This window comes from Lissotriton helveticus, chromosome 7 (assembly GCF_964261635.1).
Source record: "Lissotriton helveticus chromosome 7, aLisHel1.1, whole genome shotgun sequence".
Lineage (NCBI taxonomy): Eukaryota > Metazoa > Chordata > Amphibia > Caudata > Salamandridae > Lissotriton > Lissotriton helveticus.
Window position 1 is genome coordinate 1,959,655,243 of NC_136068.1, and position 18,970 is coordinate 1,959,674,212.

Sequence of the window (18,970 nt, forward strand, 5' to 3'; positions counted from 1 at the left end):
GTTTCTTGGATGTTTTGAGTTCGTTGGTGAACCACGTGGCTTTCTTGCTGCCGGGTCTGCTGGGAGGGTTCTTCAGTGGTGCGAGGTCGTCGACGCAGTTGGTGAGCCTCTGTGTGAGGTTGTGGGCAGTTTCGTTGGGGTCCGCTGCGCTGGCGGGAGGGTTTTGGCTGAGGGAGGTGGTGAGCTGGTCGGCGGTGATCTTGCTCCAGCTCCTACGGGGAACCTGTTGCGGGTGGTGGTGGTGGGTCGTGGTTCTCCTGAAGCTGAATACAGAAGGCAAAAGAGGGCACAGAGGGGCACAAAACAACAATGCTAACTGAGCAGGTGGGGGCACAGAGCGGGGGTACACAGGCAAAGTGAGGCACAGGGGGCACAAGTACAGAGAGCACAGAAAAGTAAAACAAGCAGGTACAAACCAGTATGAGCAGCAGCAGTGGCTCAGGGCACACAGGAGGGCCGCGTGGTGGCGTGGGGAGCGACCTGCCTGGTGACTTGGCAATCTTGATGAGTGAAAATGCATGCAGAAAACCCCGGCACCACGCTGAGATAGCAGATGACCCTGTGATGCTGCTTAGACAAAGCTGTATGTGCTGTGTTTACAGTCCCAGGCCGAGGCGTGTGGATCAGGGGAGGCACACCATTGAGGGGATGCTGACCCAACCAGCCCTGCAAGGGATGCAGAAAACCAGATTTATTGAGTCTGGGTAAAAGAGTTGTCTCCGGCGAGTACAAAACAAAGCAAAGATAAAGCGTTCAAGTAGGTGTCACTCAAACTAACAGTGCAGACTACAGAACAACAATGTCTAACTATAAAAAATGCAGGTGTGGCATTTCCTGGTCTTAGTGAAAAATATGTTCAAATCACATCCCGGAAAGAAGCCAACTTATAAAGGCAAACTAAAATGGCGCGAAATGTATCTCTACAGCAATGACCATTTTACCATCACCACCTAGTCAAATCCACCTAGCACCATGCAATTATGTGAAGAACCCCATGGAATGGGCAATTTTGTGTCTAGTTGTAAAACCACACAAAATACAACCTTCATTGGGGTTTCCTGCATGCATTTACCACTTGCTCTGCGCGGGTGGCAAATGTACGCAGGGGCCTGCGGCGGCCCACTTTAGGTCGCCCTGCTCCATACTTTGTTCCTCTACTGCCTCCGACCCCTAGTGGCCCTGACACTGGTGAGGCTCTGCAGCTTTGGGCCCTCTCATTTTTATAATGAAACCATATTTCACAGACCCAGGAAATACTTCACATTTTTGGGGAAAATAGTTTTTTCAAATCACTACATTCTGTGTAATAAACGCCACCAATATGTAATACTTCTCTCTCGCGCGTGCTCTCTCTCATTCTCATTCTATCTTCTTCTGCTTCCCTTGCTTCCTCCTCAACACTTTGTCTCTTGTCGCTACACTTTCTTCCACTCGCCGTTCCTCTTTTTTCTCTCTCCATTTCTCCTAGCGCGTTCTCTTTTTCCCTCTTTTTTACTTTCTCTAGATCTGGTTCTCTATTTCTTTATTTGTGTCTCTTTAACTCTTGTCTCAACATTTCTGTTTTCTCTTTCTACCCTTCTGAATCATTGGATAGCTGTGGATATTAATTGTGTTTTCTTGAGCAAGTGAAAGGGTGTTGCCTTGGTGGCAGAGTGAACCTAAACACAACACGTTTTAGAATACTGAGGAACATGTTTGTGTTTAAAATGCCACTTCATGGACTCACTCTTAATAATGTTTTACTTCTGCCAGAGGTCTGTAAACAAGTGTAATGCAGAAGCTTACTTTTTCCTTACAGGGGAGAGTGTACCAGTCACAAAGATGCCATTACCTGAAGCAGACAGCCCCATGCCCTGGAAGGAGTACAGTGGGGAGGATTATAAGAGGCACGTCCTGTTCTGTGGCACCAACCTCATCCAGAGCAAGGCATCTGCTTCCGGCCCCGCCAGAGCTGTGGTTCTGCAAACTGGTAAGGTCACTAACTCAGCTTTGCCTTTGTCTGTGATAATAGTTCCACTGACTCTTTTTACAAAAGTGAAAATTGTGCAACAGGGTCCAGAGGTCAAGACTGCAGGAATGTCTATGTCATGATAGGTATTTATGGGTTAACATACCTTCATGGCTATTGAACTCAGAGCTGACTTGTGATTCCAGTTTTATTTATGGTTGGGGGTACTTTATTCCTTATAATGCACAATGAATCTCTTCCTGAGTCTGCAGCAGAGATCTTTATTATGTCTGTCCTATGAAAACAAAACTATATACCACCCACCTTTGAAATTTGGCAGACGGAAGTTTAAAGCAATTTAGTGAAGGGCATATTCCAATGTCCTTTTATCATGTGCAAACATGCTGGGATTTGATCCTTTGACAATAACGCAAAACAAATTGCAGTAAAAGCAAGTAGACTTATATACCTACATCCTTTTCTGTGCTAGTGTGAAAAAGGAATAGCGCAAGCAATGTCTGTGCAGGACAGAAGGCAAATATTACAAGCACTATTTCTGTTCGATTAGGTGTAAAAATACTGTACGTATCAATATATGACATATACGTTTATAGTTTGAGGCAATATTTTGTTCTAATTTCTTTTTCATAAGTAGCACAAATATAGTGAAATACGTTTGCAAAGTTTTGGGGCCTTATTTATGGGTTTTTTGCCTTAGGGTAGCGCAGCAGGCCCTTCCGATCCAAAGCCACCGACATCATCTGCGGCATCCCACAGTGCTCAGCCTGACGCTGTTCAACATCTACATGGCGCCCCCTCGCACTAGTGGCCCGCCAGCACGACCTCAACATCATCTCCTATGCAGATGACACCCAGCTCATCCTCTCCCTCACCAAGCACCCGCACAACGCCAAAACCAACCTCCACGAGGGAATGTAGGCCGTCGCCGACTGGATGAGTAGCAACCGTCTGAAGCTGAACTCGGACAAGACAAAGGTCCTCATCCTCGGACCCACCCCCTCAGCCTGGGACGACTCCTGGTGGCCGACCACACTGGGAACAGCACCAACACCCACCGACCATGCACGCAACCTAGGATTCATCCTCAACTCCTCCCTCTCCATGGCTAAGCAGATCAACGCCGTCTCCTCCTCGTGCTACAACACCCTCCGCATGCTCCGCAGGATCTATAAGTGGATCCCGACCGAAACAAGAAGAACAGTGACACAGGCCCTCGTCAGCAGCAGACTGGACTACGGCAACGCACTCTATGCAGGAATCCCAGTCAAACACCTACGACGACTACAACGCGTCCAAAACGCCTCCGCCCGACTGATCCTCAACGTCCCCAACCGCAGCCACATCACCCCCCACCTGAGAGACCTACACTGGCTCCCTGTCGACAAGAGGATCACCTTCAAGCTCCTCACCCACGCACACAAAACACTACACAACACAGGACCAGCCTACCTGAACAGCCGACTCAGCTTCTACACCCCCACCCACCAGCTCCGCTCCGCCAGCCTCACCCTCGCCTCTGTCCCCCACATCCAACGAACAACCTCCGGAGGCAGATCCTTCTCCTACCTCGCCGCCAAGACCTGGAACACACTCCCCACCCACCTACGACAGACCCAAGACCTACTCACCTTCAGAAGACTCCTCAAGACCTGGCTCTTCGAGCAGTAGCAGCACCCCCCTCCCCCAGCGCCTTGAGACCCTCATGGGTAAGTAGCGTGCTTTACAAGTACTCTGATTGATTGATTGATTGATTGATTGATAATTTAGCAGACAGGATATCCATCACCCTTTTGACAGAGTAACTTGTCTGCCCGGATTTAAATCAGGCCCTTGGTCAGAAGGTAAACTTTTCTCCGGGACAAACCTGGTCCCTGAATCTGACCCGCACTCCATTGCAGTCGGCCTTAACGTTTGACTTTGACGTGGTCTAGATACCCGCGGTTGTCATTTGGCACTTTTTGGAACCAGAAAACTCTAAAACACCTAAAAATCATATCTCCAACTCACCTCATCACATTTTGTTCACTTAGAGATAAAAATACATATGCTATTTCATGAAATCGAAGTGCGATTTTTATTATGTTTTTTTTACCTTTTAACTTTTTAGGTGCTGGTAAATGCTCTACAACTGTTTTCCTTTGAGTTGAGCCTGACTGCGCTGTGTCACAGTCACCCTGGACCGAGGGTATGTTGAAATTAAAGGGGCAGATTTACAAGCCACCTGCGCCACCAGTACGTCACTTTTCGTGACGTGCTGGTGGCGCAGGGGGCTCCTCCATATTTATGAGGACAAGAAACGCCACCCTGCGTGATTTTTCCTCTACTTGTAAATATGGCCCCTTCACACGCAGCACTTTGCATTGAAGGGGTGTTCCATGGGTGTTGCTGTGGGTGTTCCCACGCAACACCCATGGAACAAGACACATCTCCAGATTTATGAGAAATCGTAAATCTGTAGATGCGTCTGAATGCGTAGGGAGGCGCAACGAGGAGAAATGTTTTCATTTCTCCTCGTTTTTTCCTCTTTCAATGCGTGCTGCTACAACACACATTGAAAGAGGAAAAATGCTTTAGTGATTGTTTTTGTGCAGGAAGGTGCCCCATGGCACAGGCATCCTTGCACCATGGTGCAAGGGTGCCTGCGCCAGCGCTTGGCAGGTGTTTGTGCGCCAGCGCAGGGGAGAATGCGACATATTCTTGTAAATTTTTCGCATTCCTGTGCTCTGAAAGTGTCGAAGCATGGCGCAGCCAAAGGGCTTGCAGTGCCGCGCTGCAGCACTTTCTTGTAGGTCTGCCCCTAAGTGACTCTAACTGGACCTAACACAGAATAGTAACATTATCCGTTGGACAGGCCTCACAACCACCCTCGCCAAAATACCACTCTCCCACACCAGGATTCCTGGAGAGATTGACTGACAGTCATCATCAGATTCCAAGTCTTCAGGCATCCATCAGGGAAAGATGTCATTCACATACACAACACACATCCGGTAGCTCTCACCGTGGCTTCCGAGGGAGGCCACCAACACGTTTGAATTCATCCCCAGGGATCTTTTGTTCACGCTGACATAATCTTACACAGTTTTTGGCATTATACATTGCAAATATTATGTAAAATGCCTTCCATAATGTGGATGCATTGTAGCTGCACCCCTCAACCTCACCCCTCACTTGTCATCAGGAGGCTGAGAGGGGTGACCTGTGCACTGGCACTCTTCGTGTTAAAAGTTATGTTTCCGTGTGCAATGCTACATTAAATATTGAGCAGTGTGGCAGAAGCAAAGGCCAGGGGGCCTCATTTATGAAAAGTGACGCAACGGCGGCGTAAAAGTGACGCACGGCCTCATAAATGAGGCCCAGGGTGTTTAAATGCACAGTTGGCAGAGTTGCAACCTGATGCCCTGATGCTGAAGCACCACTGTCCAATGGGTGTCTGCATGCTTCAACACTGGTCTGCTATCCGCCTGCATTTCCTGGTTTCTGCATCCTCTTGAGCGTCTCAATCTCAGCAGTCACCAGTCTCTGCAGCTTCCTTAGCCTGAGTAGTTTGAGAGGTGCTGCTTCTGCCTTTCATGTCATAGCTATTATCCTATTATTTAGGAGATATGCCAGGAGGGTACATTGTTTGATGATTTATTTTTCCTCGAACTGGAACCTCCAAATCAGAATTCATTAGCTGAGTTCCAGTATTACATGATCTGTGGACATTCCCACCCCTTGTGATGGAAATTTGCATTCCCAGCTCTGCATCGAATGCAGTTGTCTTCTGCTCCCACAAACATTTTGCTGATATGCTTAGATGATAGGAAAATCAGGTGTAAGAGTTAAACCACATAAATTCGATCCTAGGGTTTGTGCAGTCTTTGTTCATATAATATAGCAACTTCCCCATTTGGTATTTGATATTTTTCGCACAGTTTTCTAACTCCACCTTTCCCTGGCGTGTGATGTGTTCGCTTAGGACAGTTTGAGCAATGCTCCATTTCACGGTGATACTGTCCCCATGTGCTTTCCATGTGTCAGTATGAGTTATGAAAACTTTGAGGCTTCAGATTCAATCAATCAATCAATCAATCAATCAATCAGGGATTTGTAAAGCATGCTTATCACCCGTGGGGGTCTCAAGGCGCTGGGTAAGGGGGGCATGCAGCTCCGATTCAGCCAGAGAGCCAGGTCTTGAGGCACTTCATGAAGGTGTTCAGAGTGGGGTATTGTCTAATGTTGAGCGGGAACTCGTCCCAGGGCTTTGCCGCGATGTGGGAGTAGGCTCTTCTACCAGCTCAGGCTCTGCTGATGTGCGGGGTTTCGGCAGAGCAGAGGTTTCTCTTGGATATGTGGAAGGAGTCCCTTTAGTTGAGGTATTGGGGTCTGGTGTTGGGGCGGGATTTGTAGGTGTGAGCGAGTAGCTTGATGATTTCTCTCTTCTCGAAGGGGAGCAAGTGGAGGTCTCACACGTGGTGGGTGATGTGTTCATGTTGTGGTATGCTGAGTCTGGCAGCAGTATTCTGGATGGTCTGGAGCTTTCGGAGCAGGGATTTGTTGAATCCGACGTAGAGGGCATTACCGGTTCCAGTCTGCTTGTTAGGAGTGCGTGGGTGACAGGCTTTATGGTTTCGGAGGGATCCACTAGAAAGTCTTGTGAAGGATGTGGAGGTGTTGATCTGTGGGGTCATGGTGAGGGATGAGTTGAGTATAATGCTGAGGTTACGGCCATCGTCCATGAGAGTGGAGGGTCGCCGAGGACAGAGGACCACCAGGAGTTGTCCCATGCTGAGGGGTTGGGTCCAAGGATGAGGTCTTTTGTTTTCTCAGAGTCAAGCTTCAGACAGTTGCTGCTCATCCAGGATGCGACTTCTTTCCTTCAAGTTCAGGTCTCCGAGCAGTATGTAGTCCATGGAGGGGGTGGCTTGGGGTGTGATGAGGTCAGTGATGGTTGTGATGAATGTGATTTATGATCCGGAGGGTCAGTAGGTGAGGCTGCCACGTAGGGTCGTTATGGGGCTGGTATGGATCTGGAAATTGAGGTGTTCCATGGTGGCCGAGGAGACATTTGTGCTGGAAGTGGTGAGTAAGAGGAAGTTCTTGTACCTGACGAGGACTTCTCCTCCTGGGTGGTTGTGAGATCCTTCCTCTGGATCTTGTATCCGTCCGGGATGGCTGTAGCAATGTCGGGGGCGGAGGTGGAGTTTGTCTAGGTTTCTTTGAGGAAGGCAATATCTAGCAAAAGGGTGTCAAGGAGGTCCCAGATCTCTATTGCGTGTCTGTGCAACAAGTGTAAGTTGAGGAGGAGGCTCTTCAGTGGTTCGGGTTTGCTGGCGTCCGGAGTGTGGGCGGTAGCATTGGCAGTTCGGAGGTTGGTGAAGGTTCGGCGGCAGTGTCGGTAGGAAAATGGCCATGGGTGGGTTCCGGCATCGACAGCTGGCAGTTGTTGTTTCTTCCAGTGTTGAGTGCATGGAGGGCAGCTGAGTCATAGGAGTGGGGAGTCTGGAAACCAGGTTCCCTGGTGCTGGTTGCGGTCGGGTTGCAGACGGGCGCAGATGCGCTTGCCTTTGGCATGCAACTGCTATTAAGAAGGGGATGGGGAGGGACACAGCTGGGAGGCGGGAGCAGGATCCGGTGGGGGGAGGGGCCACGGGGGCAGCAGCAGATTAGTTCATCTGTCAACTGCTTTGCTCCCACAAGCCCATTTTATGTGTTGAGTTGGTCCATTGTTTTTACAAATGTTTCTTTTATATATTTGAATAAGCGAAGGACACCGTTGTCATATAGGTTGCTTGTCATCACACATTTCACTTCTACCCATAGGCATTAGTGCATCAGCTATAAATATAGGAGGCAGATTTACTAGCTTCTTGCTACCCTTTTGCACCGCAGTTGCATCACTTTTTGGGATGCAGCAGCGATGTAAACAATGCGCCATGTTGTGGCCTATTTACAACGTGACACATCTAGGGAGATGCCTTACCTTGTAAAGCCCTGTGCCACATTATACCTCCGTCAGGTATATTTTATGCAGGGTGAGTGTTCCCACGCAGGAAAGCTTTGTAGAAGTGGCTGTGCCACTTCTAGGACGATACTGTGTCAAAACGCTATGCCTGCTTGGAGCAGGTGTAAGGAGTGATGCAGTGCCGGAGTTGCGTCGTGCTTATGAGTTTGCGACACAACTCCAGCAATGTGTGACTTTTGCACCAACAGCTAGGTTAAAAGAGGTGGCGTTCCTCTTGTGTGTAGGAGGGAGAGTGCCAGGGAGGGGAGAGCTGATTGTCAGGGTGGAGGGAAGGGGATTTAGGGGAGAAGTTTCTCTAGGGGAGGGGGCTGTTAGCTAGGCCAGGTGTCAAAGGGGTCCTCTTGTGCGTTCCTCTAGTGTGTCAGGGTGGAGGGTTGGGGGTAGGGGGGGTCTCTCTCGGGGAGAGAGCTGTTAGCTAGGCGTCAGAGGGGTCCTCAGAATGTCCCTGGTGCCTGAAACTTTGGAGTGTCGCGGATGGAGTTGCAGAGGCTCGAGGAGGGTGGGATTGGGCGTGTGGCCGGGTGGTGGCTACACTGCGGTGTGGGACCAGTTGTTGGTGGTTCCCTTCAACCAGGACTTGTTAGGGCCCTGGACGGCAGTTGACAGGCTGTCAACACTAACGTTGGAGAGCTTGAGGCAGTGGTCTCCGGGGTTGTCAGGGGTCTCTTGCGGGATTTCTCTCTGGATTAGGCCCTCTTGATGAATCCACAGCGCTTACCCCCTGCCAGGGGGCTGTATTAATCCTGCTAGAGAGTGAGGTCACTGAGTCTATGCCCAACTCAAAGTGTATGCAAGCCTGACGCATGCACAAACTGGGTTCCGGTGCTTGCGTTGTTGCGGGCAGCCATTTTGGAGTCAGGCGGCCCGTGGCAGGGGTGAGAGACAGGGCTTCGAGTCTATATGGGGTTTCTCTAGACCGGAGCGGAGGTCATCTCCGTGCCAACAGTATATGGGTGATCGCCAGTCCTTCTCCGTCACGAAAGGAAACATGTTCTCCAAATTACACCAATATGGGCGGCCATCTTGGAGTCAGGCGACACCAGTGCAGTGGTGCGCGACGTGGCTCTGCTTCTGTAGACTTCTCGATCGGATGTTTCGGGGTCCGGTCGCCACATCTAGCGACATCTGGGGTTGTCTCCCCTTCAACAGCGCTCTGATTGATCCCAGGTCTGTCTCCACGAGGGGGATCCGCCCCTGAAGCAGCCCGTGCCTCTCCTGGAGCTCAACTTGCTCCCAAGCCTGCTCCTCTCTACTCCGGGGCCAGGTGAGTGGCCCCGGTTTAGCGTTTTAGCTGGGGCTATTGGGATGGGGGGGTCGTTCCGGTCACCCTGCCATTGGGGGGTACCGGTGGTCCTTGGTCCGATTCCCAGGGGCCATCTGGCCCCAGTGACGTCCGCAATATGTATTATTTAAGATACAGTACTTTGCAATGCATCTAAGCATAATGAGAAAGAACACTCTCACCTGATCTAAATTGGTTACAGCCCCCCCAACATAATATCTACAGGATATGGCACAAGAGCAGACATTTGAAAGTTAAAAAGGAAACATGTGCAGTCATATCATATTATTAATATCTTGGTATGTACAAAATGCATTTTGATATCCATTTTGTAGTCCACACTAGGGGTGGGCGGAATTTGCGTAATCGCGTTACACAAATCTCCGCGAAACGGTATAAAATCTCTGCAAACACGCAGAAATTCCATGAACACGCGGAATTGCTTGTTCGCGATGCTTTTTTACTGTTCGCAACCGCTGTTTGCGTGCTCGGGGGGAAACATATCGCGAACACGCATTTGAGAACGCGAACAAGCAAAAAATTTCGCAAAGTAGCGGAACGCAGAATTTTGGGCAATTTCGCGTTCTCCACGGAACACAAAATTACCCAAATTCCGCAAGCGGAACGGAATTTACAGCCCAGGCCTAGTCCACACACAAAGTAGGCGGACATCATGTGGTGAAAGGACAATATTAGGGAATTCACAATTGTTATTCGTAATTACATATTTTATTGATTCTTTTGCAAAAAAAAACTGCATATCTTTTTGTTTTCTGTTTCCAATAAAATGTAACAGTATTTGAGTTGAATATATATATAAGAAAGATTTGAAAACAAACACAATCATGACTAAATGCAAGGACAATATTAAATACATTTTTCAGTCCCTGGGCATGGACTAAGTAGGTAGCACCACAAGAGCACCAACAATCACCCATGTAGATGCCTGGAACATAAACATTTAGTCTGCTAAATATCCTGTGACGTATTGGACTAAGCTCCAGAGCCAAGTAAGAGCCTTCAGTTTCAGCCTAATGCTCCACTTTTATTCCCACTACCAGTGTGTTGCATTGTCCTTGCATTGGTATCCTGCTTGCTTGTTGCCTGACTAATCCAAGATACGTCCTCAATAAGCTCCTCCGGTAAAATGTTGAATGTCAGCCACAGCATGCAGCTCTATAGATCCTGTATACATACTGTTCACTGCTGTTTACCTTTGCATTGTTATATACACTTCCTTAAGTAGATACTTCCCATAATCTCATGTTATTGTATCTCCGCTAGGGTTCAACACAGCAAAAGGTGATCTGGTGAGGTCCATCATATATTCCAGGCCTGTCAACTTCAAACTGCACCAAGATGCAGCCCGGTTTCTCATGTGTCTTGCTGTATTTGGCCTCATGGCAGTGATTTACTCAATTGTGATATACATCAGGGCAGGTGTAAGTAACATTTTCATTAATTCACTGTTTTGAGGGACTTTTAATGATGTGGTGAATTCAGTTTCAAAAGGGTATGGGTATTGGGGTGTGGGAGGCACTGGGTTAGGGCTAGGGGAGGCAGAGGGGTGTGAACTGGAGCAGCCTGAGGTAGGGCTTAGGGCTTGGAAGGCAGTGGGACATTGAGGCTTAGGAGAGGCTAGGGTGTGACTATGGCTCTGGGTGGTTCTTCTTCTGCCTGGTAGGCCGCATTTCACTTCTTGGTGGCTTCCTCACAAACCAGGATTGTGCCAGAGATCAACATGGATGTGCTGCAAACACCAGCAGCAGTGGAAGGACACATGGTGACTGGACAAGTGTGAAGGCCAGGGACTCTTCTTCAATGACAGGAATAGTGTGCATGGCCCGGCTATAGCAGCACCCATTTTTGGGAGGGAGGCAGTCATGGATGTTCTGTTGGAGCATGTTAGCTTGACAAGGCCCAGGACTAAAGCTTCTATGTGTACAATGTAATGTCAGATGTACAATATACGTACACCCACGGTCTCCCTGATTGGGTTTAACATTGATGCAAAGCAGTAAAGCAAACCAAATTAATTTCAAATTTTTAACTCAATACCACTGTGATAACTTAAACTGTACTACTCTGAGTGTGCCCAGGACCATCAGCCGCCTGCAACATGTAAGCACCGCTTTCAGCTCAGAAAGAATACCATAGACCTCCTTCTTCTTGGGTTTATGAGATGTCATGAATCTTTCCACATTTCTACTGGAAACTGTCCCCGTGGTTCTAGATCACACATGGAACAAATCTCTCATTCATAGAGCACAAATGGAATACTTGTTGGCATCCTTGTACAGTATTTCAAATGATTTAACAAAAGGGTGTGCAGATGTAAAGTGGCGTTGGTCCTGGATAGACAAGCCATACGCGACTGCACCCATAAAGTCCCTAACATGTCTGATCCTAGTTTCATGTTCCAAACTAAAGTTACAGTGTTAAGCAGTTCAAACATCACATGTGCAACATAGAAAACACATTTTACACTTCACCCAAAAGGACTGTTGCATTTCCTTTAAGTGCCCAATTGAAATATTTAATGTTAGACTTGGCCCCATCTGCCACAGAGCTACCAATGCACAGATAGTCAATAGTCTTCCTGACTCAACCCACACATGTGCACCTACTCTTACCTCTGCCGTCTGTAGCAGCTGATTTTATTTAATTGGGCTCTGCAGGTTGAAGCTCAAAACCATTAAAAAAAACATTAGTCAGTGATACCTCAATAAGGGGTCTCACACCACATCAGAGGTCCACACCAGAGGTCCACACCAGAGGTCCACACCAGAGGTCCACATCAGAGGTCCACACCAGAGGTCCACACCAGAGGTCCACACCAGAGGTCCACACCAGAGGTCCACACCAGAGGTCCACACCAGAGGTCCACACCAGAGGTCTACACCAGAGGTCCACACCAGAGGTCCACACCAGAGGTCTACACCAGAGGTCCACACCAGAGGTCCACACCAGAGGTCCACACCAGAGGTCCACACCAGAGGTCTACACCAGAGGTCCACACCAGAGGTCCACACCAGAGGTCCACACCAGAGGTCCACACCCGAGGTCTACACCAGAGGTCCACACCAGAGGTCCACACCAGAGGTCCACACCAGAGGTCTACACCAGAGGTCCACACCAGAGGTCCACACCAGAGGTCCACACCAGAGGTCCACACCAGAGGTCCACACCAGAGGTCCACACCAGAGGTCTACACCAGAGGTCAACAAGGGAAACAAATCTACTAGTTATCACATTGAGACCCCGGAGCCCACGGAGGATGGTTACTGGAGGTTTGGGTGGAATCAGCCAACAAAACTGATCCTTAAGAGTAAGACTGTGACTGTGGTTCAGGACACATGTTTGCCCTCAATCGGAAGAATCCGTTCTTCGAATCCAGTCCAAATGCACCACAGTTCTGCGCACAGGAAGGGCCATCACTGGTTGCTTGAGTGAAGTGGAAGGCATATATGATGCTTGCGTGGGCTCTGTCTGGTGTGGGTGACAGTGTCTGCAGGGGAGTCCTGAACTTCCATCTGTGGATGTAGTACACACAGAGCCAATACAGTTTGTGTATTCATTGACTTCTAAAAGCATACCAATTTTAACTTAAGGATATAAAATAAATAGGGATATGGTGGAATTTTCCATTGCAATTTGCAGTGTTAAGCATACGAAACATTCTAACTATAGGGTCTGCGTTTGTAGCTGCTTACAATGTGGTGTCCTTCTACCACCAGAAATCCGCTGCGGAAACGATAATCATGGCGATCATTGTGATAACCATAGCCGTGCCACCTGCTCTCCTGGCTGCTCTAGCGGTGGGTGTCATGTACGCCCAGAAACGGCTGAAGAATAAGGGCATCTTCTGCTTCAGCCCTCAGCGGATCAACCTATGGGGACAAGTCAACATTGTCTGCTTCGATAAGGTAAATGCAGCTTCTTGAAGCCACCTTGCATGCCCCTATTTGCAATCACATGGGCTTTTGTTTATATTCACTGGGGATCTGCAGCCTGTAATAATCAGAGTGGGGTTCAGATTTGTATGGAGGGACTGGGATAATGAGCACGTTCCACCAGAGTTTGGCAAACGTTTAGCTTTGCCCACACAGTCAGGCACATACAAGAACTTTCAGTTTGATTCTTCTAACCCATGACCCCAGAGTGTGGCCAGCTTGCTCTGAAGCATAGGTCAACTGCCCCATCTTTGCAATGGACTTCTTGGTCATTAGGACCACCTAGCGGGATATGCTGTGCCAGGAAATCCTTGGGAAATCTGCTGAACGTTCCACCTGTAAGTGGCAGGGTAGCGGGTGTGGGAATGGAGAGATATGGAGAGTTGGCCAAGGGTGTATTCTGTATATTAGCCGTCAATGAGGGCTTGTTCACTGCATCGCTATCCCTTGAGGCAACCAATACCCAACTCTTTCATTGTGACATTTCCAGCATTCGGGCTCTGTGCACACGGAGAAGTGAGTGAGTTGGCGGTGATTGCAAACCTAATCGCAGGAAAATTAGAGTTGCCAATGCACTTACAAAAGTCTGTAGGGAATATGAGGTCTCATTGTGTAAACGGGTGACTTGTATCCTTCGCCAGTTATTCAGTCCTGGAACAGAGCGGCCCGCCACTTCGTGCAAGTGTGATCCTCGTGTATCTGCTACTCAGAATCTCAACCAAGATTAGGTTATTTGCCACGAAGAGGCAAACACCCTCCAAAAGTAGGCTGCTGTATAGTTTATGTAGATCTGGTCAGGATGCATGGGAGGCGGTGCACGGTACGTACATATGTGGTACTTACCTGCGCGATACTTACCTGCGTGGTGACATCCTGCAGGGTAAAGACTGCATATACCTTTCTTCTACCACCAGGTTAGCAAGGTCTATCCTTTCGTATACCCTTTTCCAGGATCTGGCAACTGATGGGGAGAAAATGTCCATAATATTTCTGTGAAGAGGGTTGGTAGCTTACCTCCAAGTATACGTAGAGAAATCGTTACCATCACCCAGCAAGCAAGTGAAATATTGGCCTCTTCACAAGACACGTCTTTAGTCTTGAATCCACTTCCCTAAGTCAGTGTCTATCTCAGAATTTGATGAGCCTGGACTGGCTTGCCAGCAGTTTATTTTCATTAACAAACTCTTTGCAATCAACATCACATGATGCCATTGTGCGTTTGGATTTTGGTTAAAGAGTCAAGGCTGCAAACACAAAGGTTCAGCAATCCAAATGTATTTATAATAAATTATGGGAAGTCCAACTAGTGAATTCAAATAAATGTAATTTTGAACACATGATATATCTGGTAAGGAGGTGAAAAATACATAATGCAGCACCAGGATACCTCGAATCTTCCTTCTGTGACACTTTCTGGAAGAGGTGAGATAAGTAATACTATTTCATATTCTTCCACAGACAGGAACCTTAACAGAAGATGGCCTGGATCTGTGGGGACTCGTCCCTTCAGGAGAGAACAGGTGAGGTTGGTCACCACCTAAATGGAATTTCTTGTATTGTTTTGAGAAGATGTGGTCTGTGTCTTAAAGAACAGAAATAGAAATTTCAGGTTCTTGAATTTAAATTTCTTTTACATCACCTGTAGGTATTATATTATCATGCAGTGAACATAATGTCTATAGCTATCATTTGCATAGCTAAGACGTGAGGGCGCAGTTCAGGGCTGTTGCTGCACGAAGTTCTATCGACTCCTATGAAGCAGTGCAGCCGCTTTGACAAGGTCTGTGCACCCACCCACATGGGTTTGAAACATGTTGTTATTTTAAGGAACGGAGGAGCGCACCCACTGGGGAATATTAAGATGGACTACAAGCACCATGGGGCTGTGGTGACAGCCACGCCCACAGGGGCGGGTGCTTTGAAATAAGAACTGTGCATCTGCAGCGCAATCCTGTCATTCCTTCTGTATGCCACTGAAGAAAGGAGTACAACTCCTGAAACGCGTCTGGCTAATGAATTGGATACCTGAATCCTTGTCAGGTGACTGCTGGCGAGTTGCCGATAAATAAAGAAATTGAACTTTTATGAAGCTTCCTGTGGCCTTCCTTGTGGGTGCTTCCTGAAGTGTTGGATATATATATATATATATATATATATATATATATATATATATGCAGCTCCAATTTCTCAGCTCCTCAGTGAGAAAACAGCACTCGGAAATCAGACTGGTGCTTGTACTTGGTTTTATTTATGAAACAGAGTGAAACAGACGCGTTTCGGCTACAAGCCTTCCTCGGTGTCAATCGAGCCCCGCAGGTGAGCCATACATATTCAGTGAGATGCGTTGTAAACATAAAAGACGGACCACAATCATAGCGCATCTATGGGGGCCATCTTAGAGTGGAGTTTTAATGTTTGTATTTTCGTGGATCGGCATGTCACCCTTCAAAAGAAATGCTGTTGAGGGTTTTAATGGTCACATAGGTACAAATGATAATTTGAAAAATTTCTAAACAATCTAAGTTTTAAACGTCAAATAGACCCAATGTATTGCCGTGGATCGGCTGGGTACCCTCGTCCAAAAGCTCTAACGAGGGCCATACCTATGTAGACCATATACAATATCAGAATAACTCCTTAATACATCCTCAGTTGGATACCATTTTGCATAACCTTATGCAATGTTTACAAAACATCAACGTTACCAGTGCTGTACATTTGTGGGAGCATGATCTGTCTAGGAATTAGTGTGAAAGAAAAAAAGTAAAAAATACGGTCCTTCCAAATAATAGCGTTTTCATTTGTCTTATCACAAAACTGGACAAAGATGGTGAGAGTGGGGAAGTGGTACACTGGTACCGCTACATAGATGACTTGTTCATCGTGTGGCAGGGTACAGAGGAATCGGCCAGAAAATACATTGATATTCTTAATAACAATGTCTACAATGTGCACCTGTCCGGGACCATTAGTGGGGTGGCAGCTCACTATTTGGACCTACGGGTTCACATTGAAGGAGGCCGAGTCCAAACGTCTCTTTATCGAAAAGAGACGGCAGGAAACTCTATCCTGTTTGCAAGTAGTGCCCACCCACCGAAGCTTGTCAAGAGTATCCCTTATGGTGAACTCTTGAGAATCAAAAGGAACAGCACCCAAGATAAGGATTTCGAGGCGGCTGCCTCGGAATGTCTTTCTCGCTTTCGATCCAGAGGTTATGATGAGCCACTTTTGTCTAATGCATTGAAAAAAGTGAGAACGATTTCGAGAGTTGAGCTGCTAGCTGAAAAAGCAAGGCCGCCAGATAAGAACAGTGGGAATGTCTTTAGAATGATTACCCCCTACTCTGCAGGTGCTGACAGACTGAGGAGCTTGATGCGCAAGAATTGGCACATCTTGCTCACAGACGAGGTACTCAGAGAGGATATGCCTGCACATCCCCAGGTGACCTTTAGCAAGGCGAGGTCTCTGGGAGATGCGCTAGTACACAGCCATTTAGAACCCCTACCCACTCAAAGTAATACCAACACTTTAAAAACCATGAGTGGTTTTTTCCCATGCGGGAAATGTAAAGCGTGTAGCAACAGCCGTAGGGTCCTGCAATATGATATCCCTGATGCAGGAATAACTAAGAAAATCAATAAGTTTATCACCTGCAGTACCACCTACGCTGTGTACTGTCTGATATGCCCATGCGGTCTCAGATATATTGGTAGTACCATCAACCAACTTAAACTGAGAGTGCTTGAACATCAGAGGGCTATCGACAAAGTGGACCCCACTTACCCAGTAGCGAGGCATTTTGCCGAGTATCATCAAAGGGATAGAACGAAATTGCGCTACTTTGGCTTGGATCATGTCCCATCCAATCCCCGGGGTGGAGACAGGTTAAGGAGGCTCAGGCGTCTTGAGTCCAGATATATAATCGATCTGTCTACTAAGTTCCCCAAGGGCATGAATAGTGGTGAGGATATGGTGGTTCATTTGGGGAAATAATAGAGCAGGAAATAAGTCTGTAGTCATTCTGTTATGCCTTTATACCATCTATATGCTAGAACATCCTGCATATCTATCCGAAAGCATGGCCAACTTATGAAAATATGATAATGTTTAAATGTAAATATATGTATATATGTACATATTGTGCTTTGATTACATGGTATATTATATACTCAGGCTGATTAACAGTCTTTGTAAAGTATTGCGTACATATTTATATACACATGGGTATATATATGTATATATATGTATATACTTTTCCATATCCAATAACATACTGTGTGTACATATATCATATATCTCGTATCGAATCTCACTCCTCTTAGACTGTGCTAGTATCTGTATGTTTGTGTATGTAATTTGACTTAGATCATTTTCTACACTTATCAAACTTTGATTTAATGGACTTTATTAACTCGTCCATTCCTTACTGTGTAGTTATGATCATGTTGTATATAGCCTTTTGCTTATCTCCCGCCGGACGGACGTGAGGTATCTGTTTTACTGTGGTGCAGGACTGATCATTTAACCACTTTTTTCTATATTTCTTAATTATGGTTGAATCATAGTATCTAACACTGTCCACTTTGACCGCTCATATGAAGTAGGCCACTTCCTTTTTGCACATATTTATGTATAATTTTAGCACCTGATTGTATGTGGTTATGAATTTGTTTATCCTTCTCATCCAAGGGACCTTTGCCGATCCACGGCCATATTTCTTTTGTGTAATTGTTGGAACGCATTATTGAATTTTGCCCTCTGCGTATTTGATTTAACCAATCCATGGTTCAGATCTGTATGGTTTTTTGACTCTTAGAAAACCACTCTAAGATGGCGCCTTTGATACTGCTGAGGGTTTAGTCCCTTGTTGATGTTCATGACTAACCACTTGATTGGATTTAAGGTGTGTTTTTGAATCATGGGCTGTGACACCGACGAAGGCTTCTTGCCGAAACGTTTGTCTGTGCTGAATAAACTGCACGCTGAAAGTAACTCTCCTGAGTGCTGCCCTCTTCTTTTTCACGGAGAAGTTTTTTGAGCGCAATATATATATATATATATATATATTCACTGAAAAAACCATAGGTTATAGACCATATATAGTTAGGAATTAGCATTTAAAAAACCTTATTTTACTCACACAAAACCATTGAAATTCCATATATAGTTAGTTGCACTAACTATATATTGCGCACCCGCAATCCACTGCTGATGATGTCACATATTACATCATTCATGACATGGTCAGTGACATCACTGATGACAACATCCAGTGACTATGTTTCTGTAAAGTTAAAATATGTCTTACATATTGAAGAATGAGTGGATGTATAAGTGTCTGGACGAAGGATTTAGTAGGTGCATGACTGAATGTATGAGTGAGTGATTAAATGTGTCTCACTGAGTGCATGGGTTAGTGACTAAACTGTCTTAATTTGTGCATCATTATGTCTGTTGTTCTGTAAACTGCTGCATGTGTTGATCAGTAGCTATATGAGTAACTATATGGGTTATTGATTGATTGCCCAAGTATTTGCATGGGAGACTGAGTGTGTGTGTGGCTGGATGGGAGGTGTGTGACTCTGTACAGATCAATGTGTACTTGTATCAATGATTGTATAAGAGAGTAAGTATGTGTTAGTATATGGTTGAAAACGTAAGGTGCTCTATGTTTAACTGTATAGAGTAGAAAATGGAAGTGTGATTGATTCTTTACAGGACTGACTAGGTGTGTGAGTAACTCCATGGATGAGTGGCAG

General features: G+C 46.6%; 1 protein-coding gene across 1 annotated transcript in view; it reads left to right on the plus strand.

The window, feature by feature from the left end:
- The window catches only part of LOC144770984 (putative cation-transporting ATPase 13A4), a 1,004,626-nt gene that overhangs the window by 309,216 nt on the left and 676,440 nt on the right, over positions 1 to 18,970 (plus strand). The window contains exons 10-13 of the mRNA XM_078655851.1: positions 1,799 to 1,969; positions 10,543 to 10,700; positions 12,996 to 13,184; positions 14,670 to 14,731. Coding sequence (XP_078511977.1) covers positions 1,799 to 1,969; positions 10,543 to 10,700; positions 12,996 to 13,184; positions 14,670 to 14,731 — 580 coding nt within the window. The remainder of the gene's footprint in view (positions 1 to 1,798; positions 1,970 to 10,542; positions 10,701 to 12,995; positions 13,185 to 14,669; positions 14,732 to 18,970) is intronic.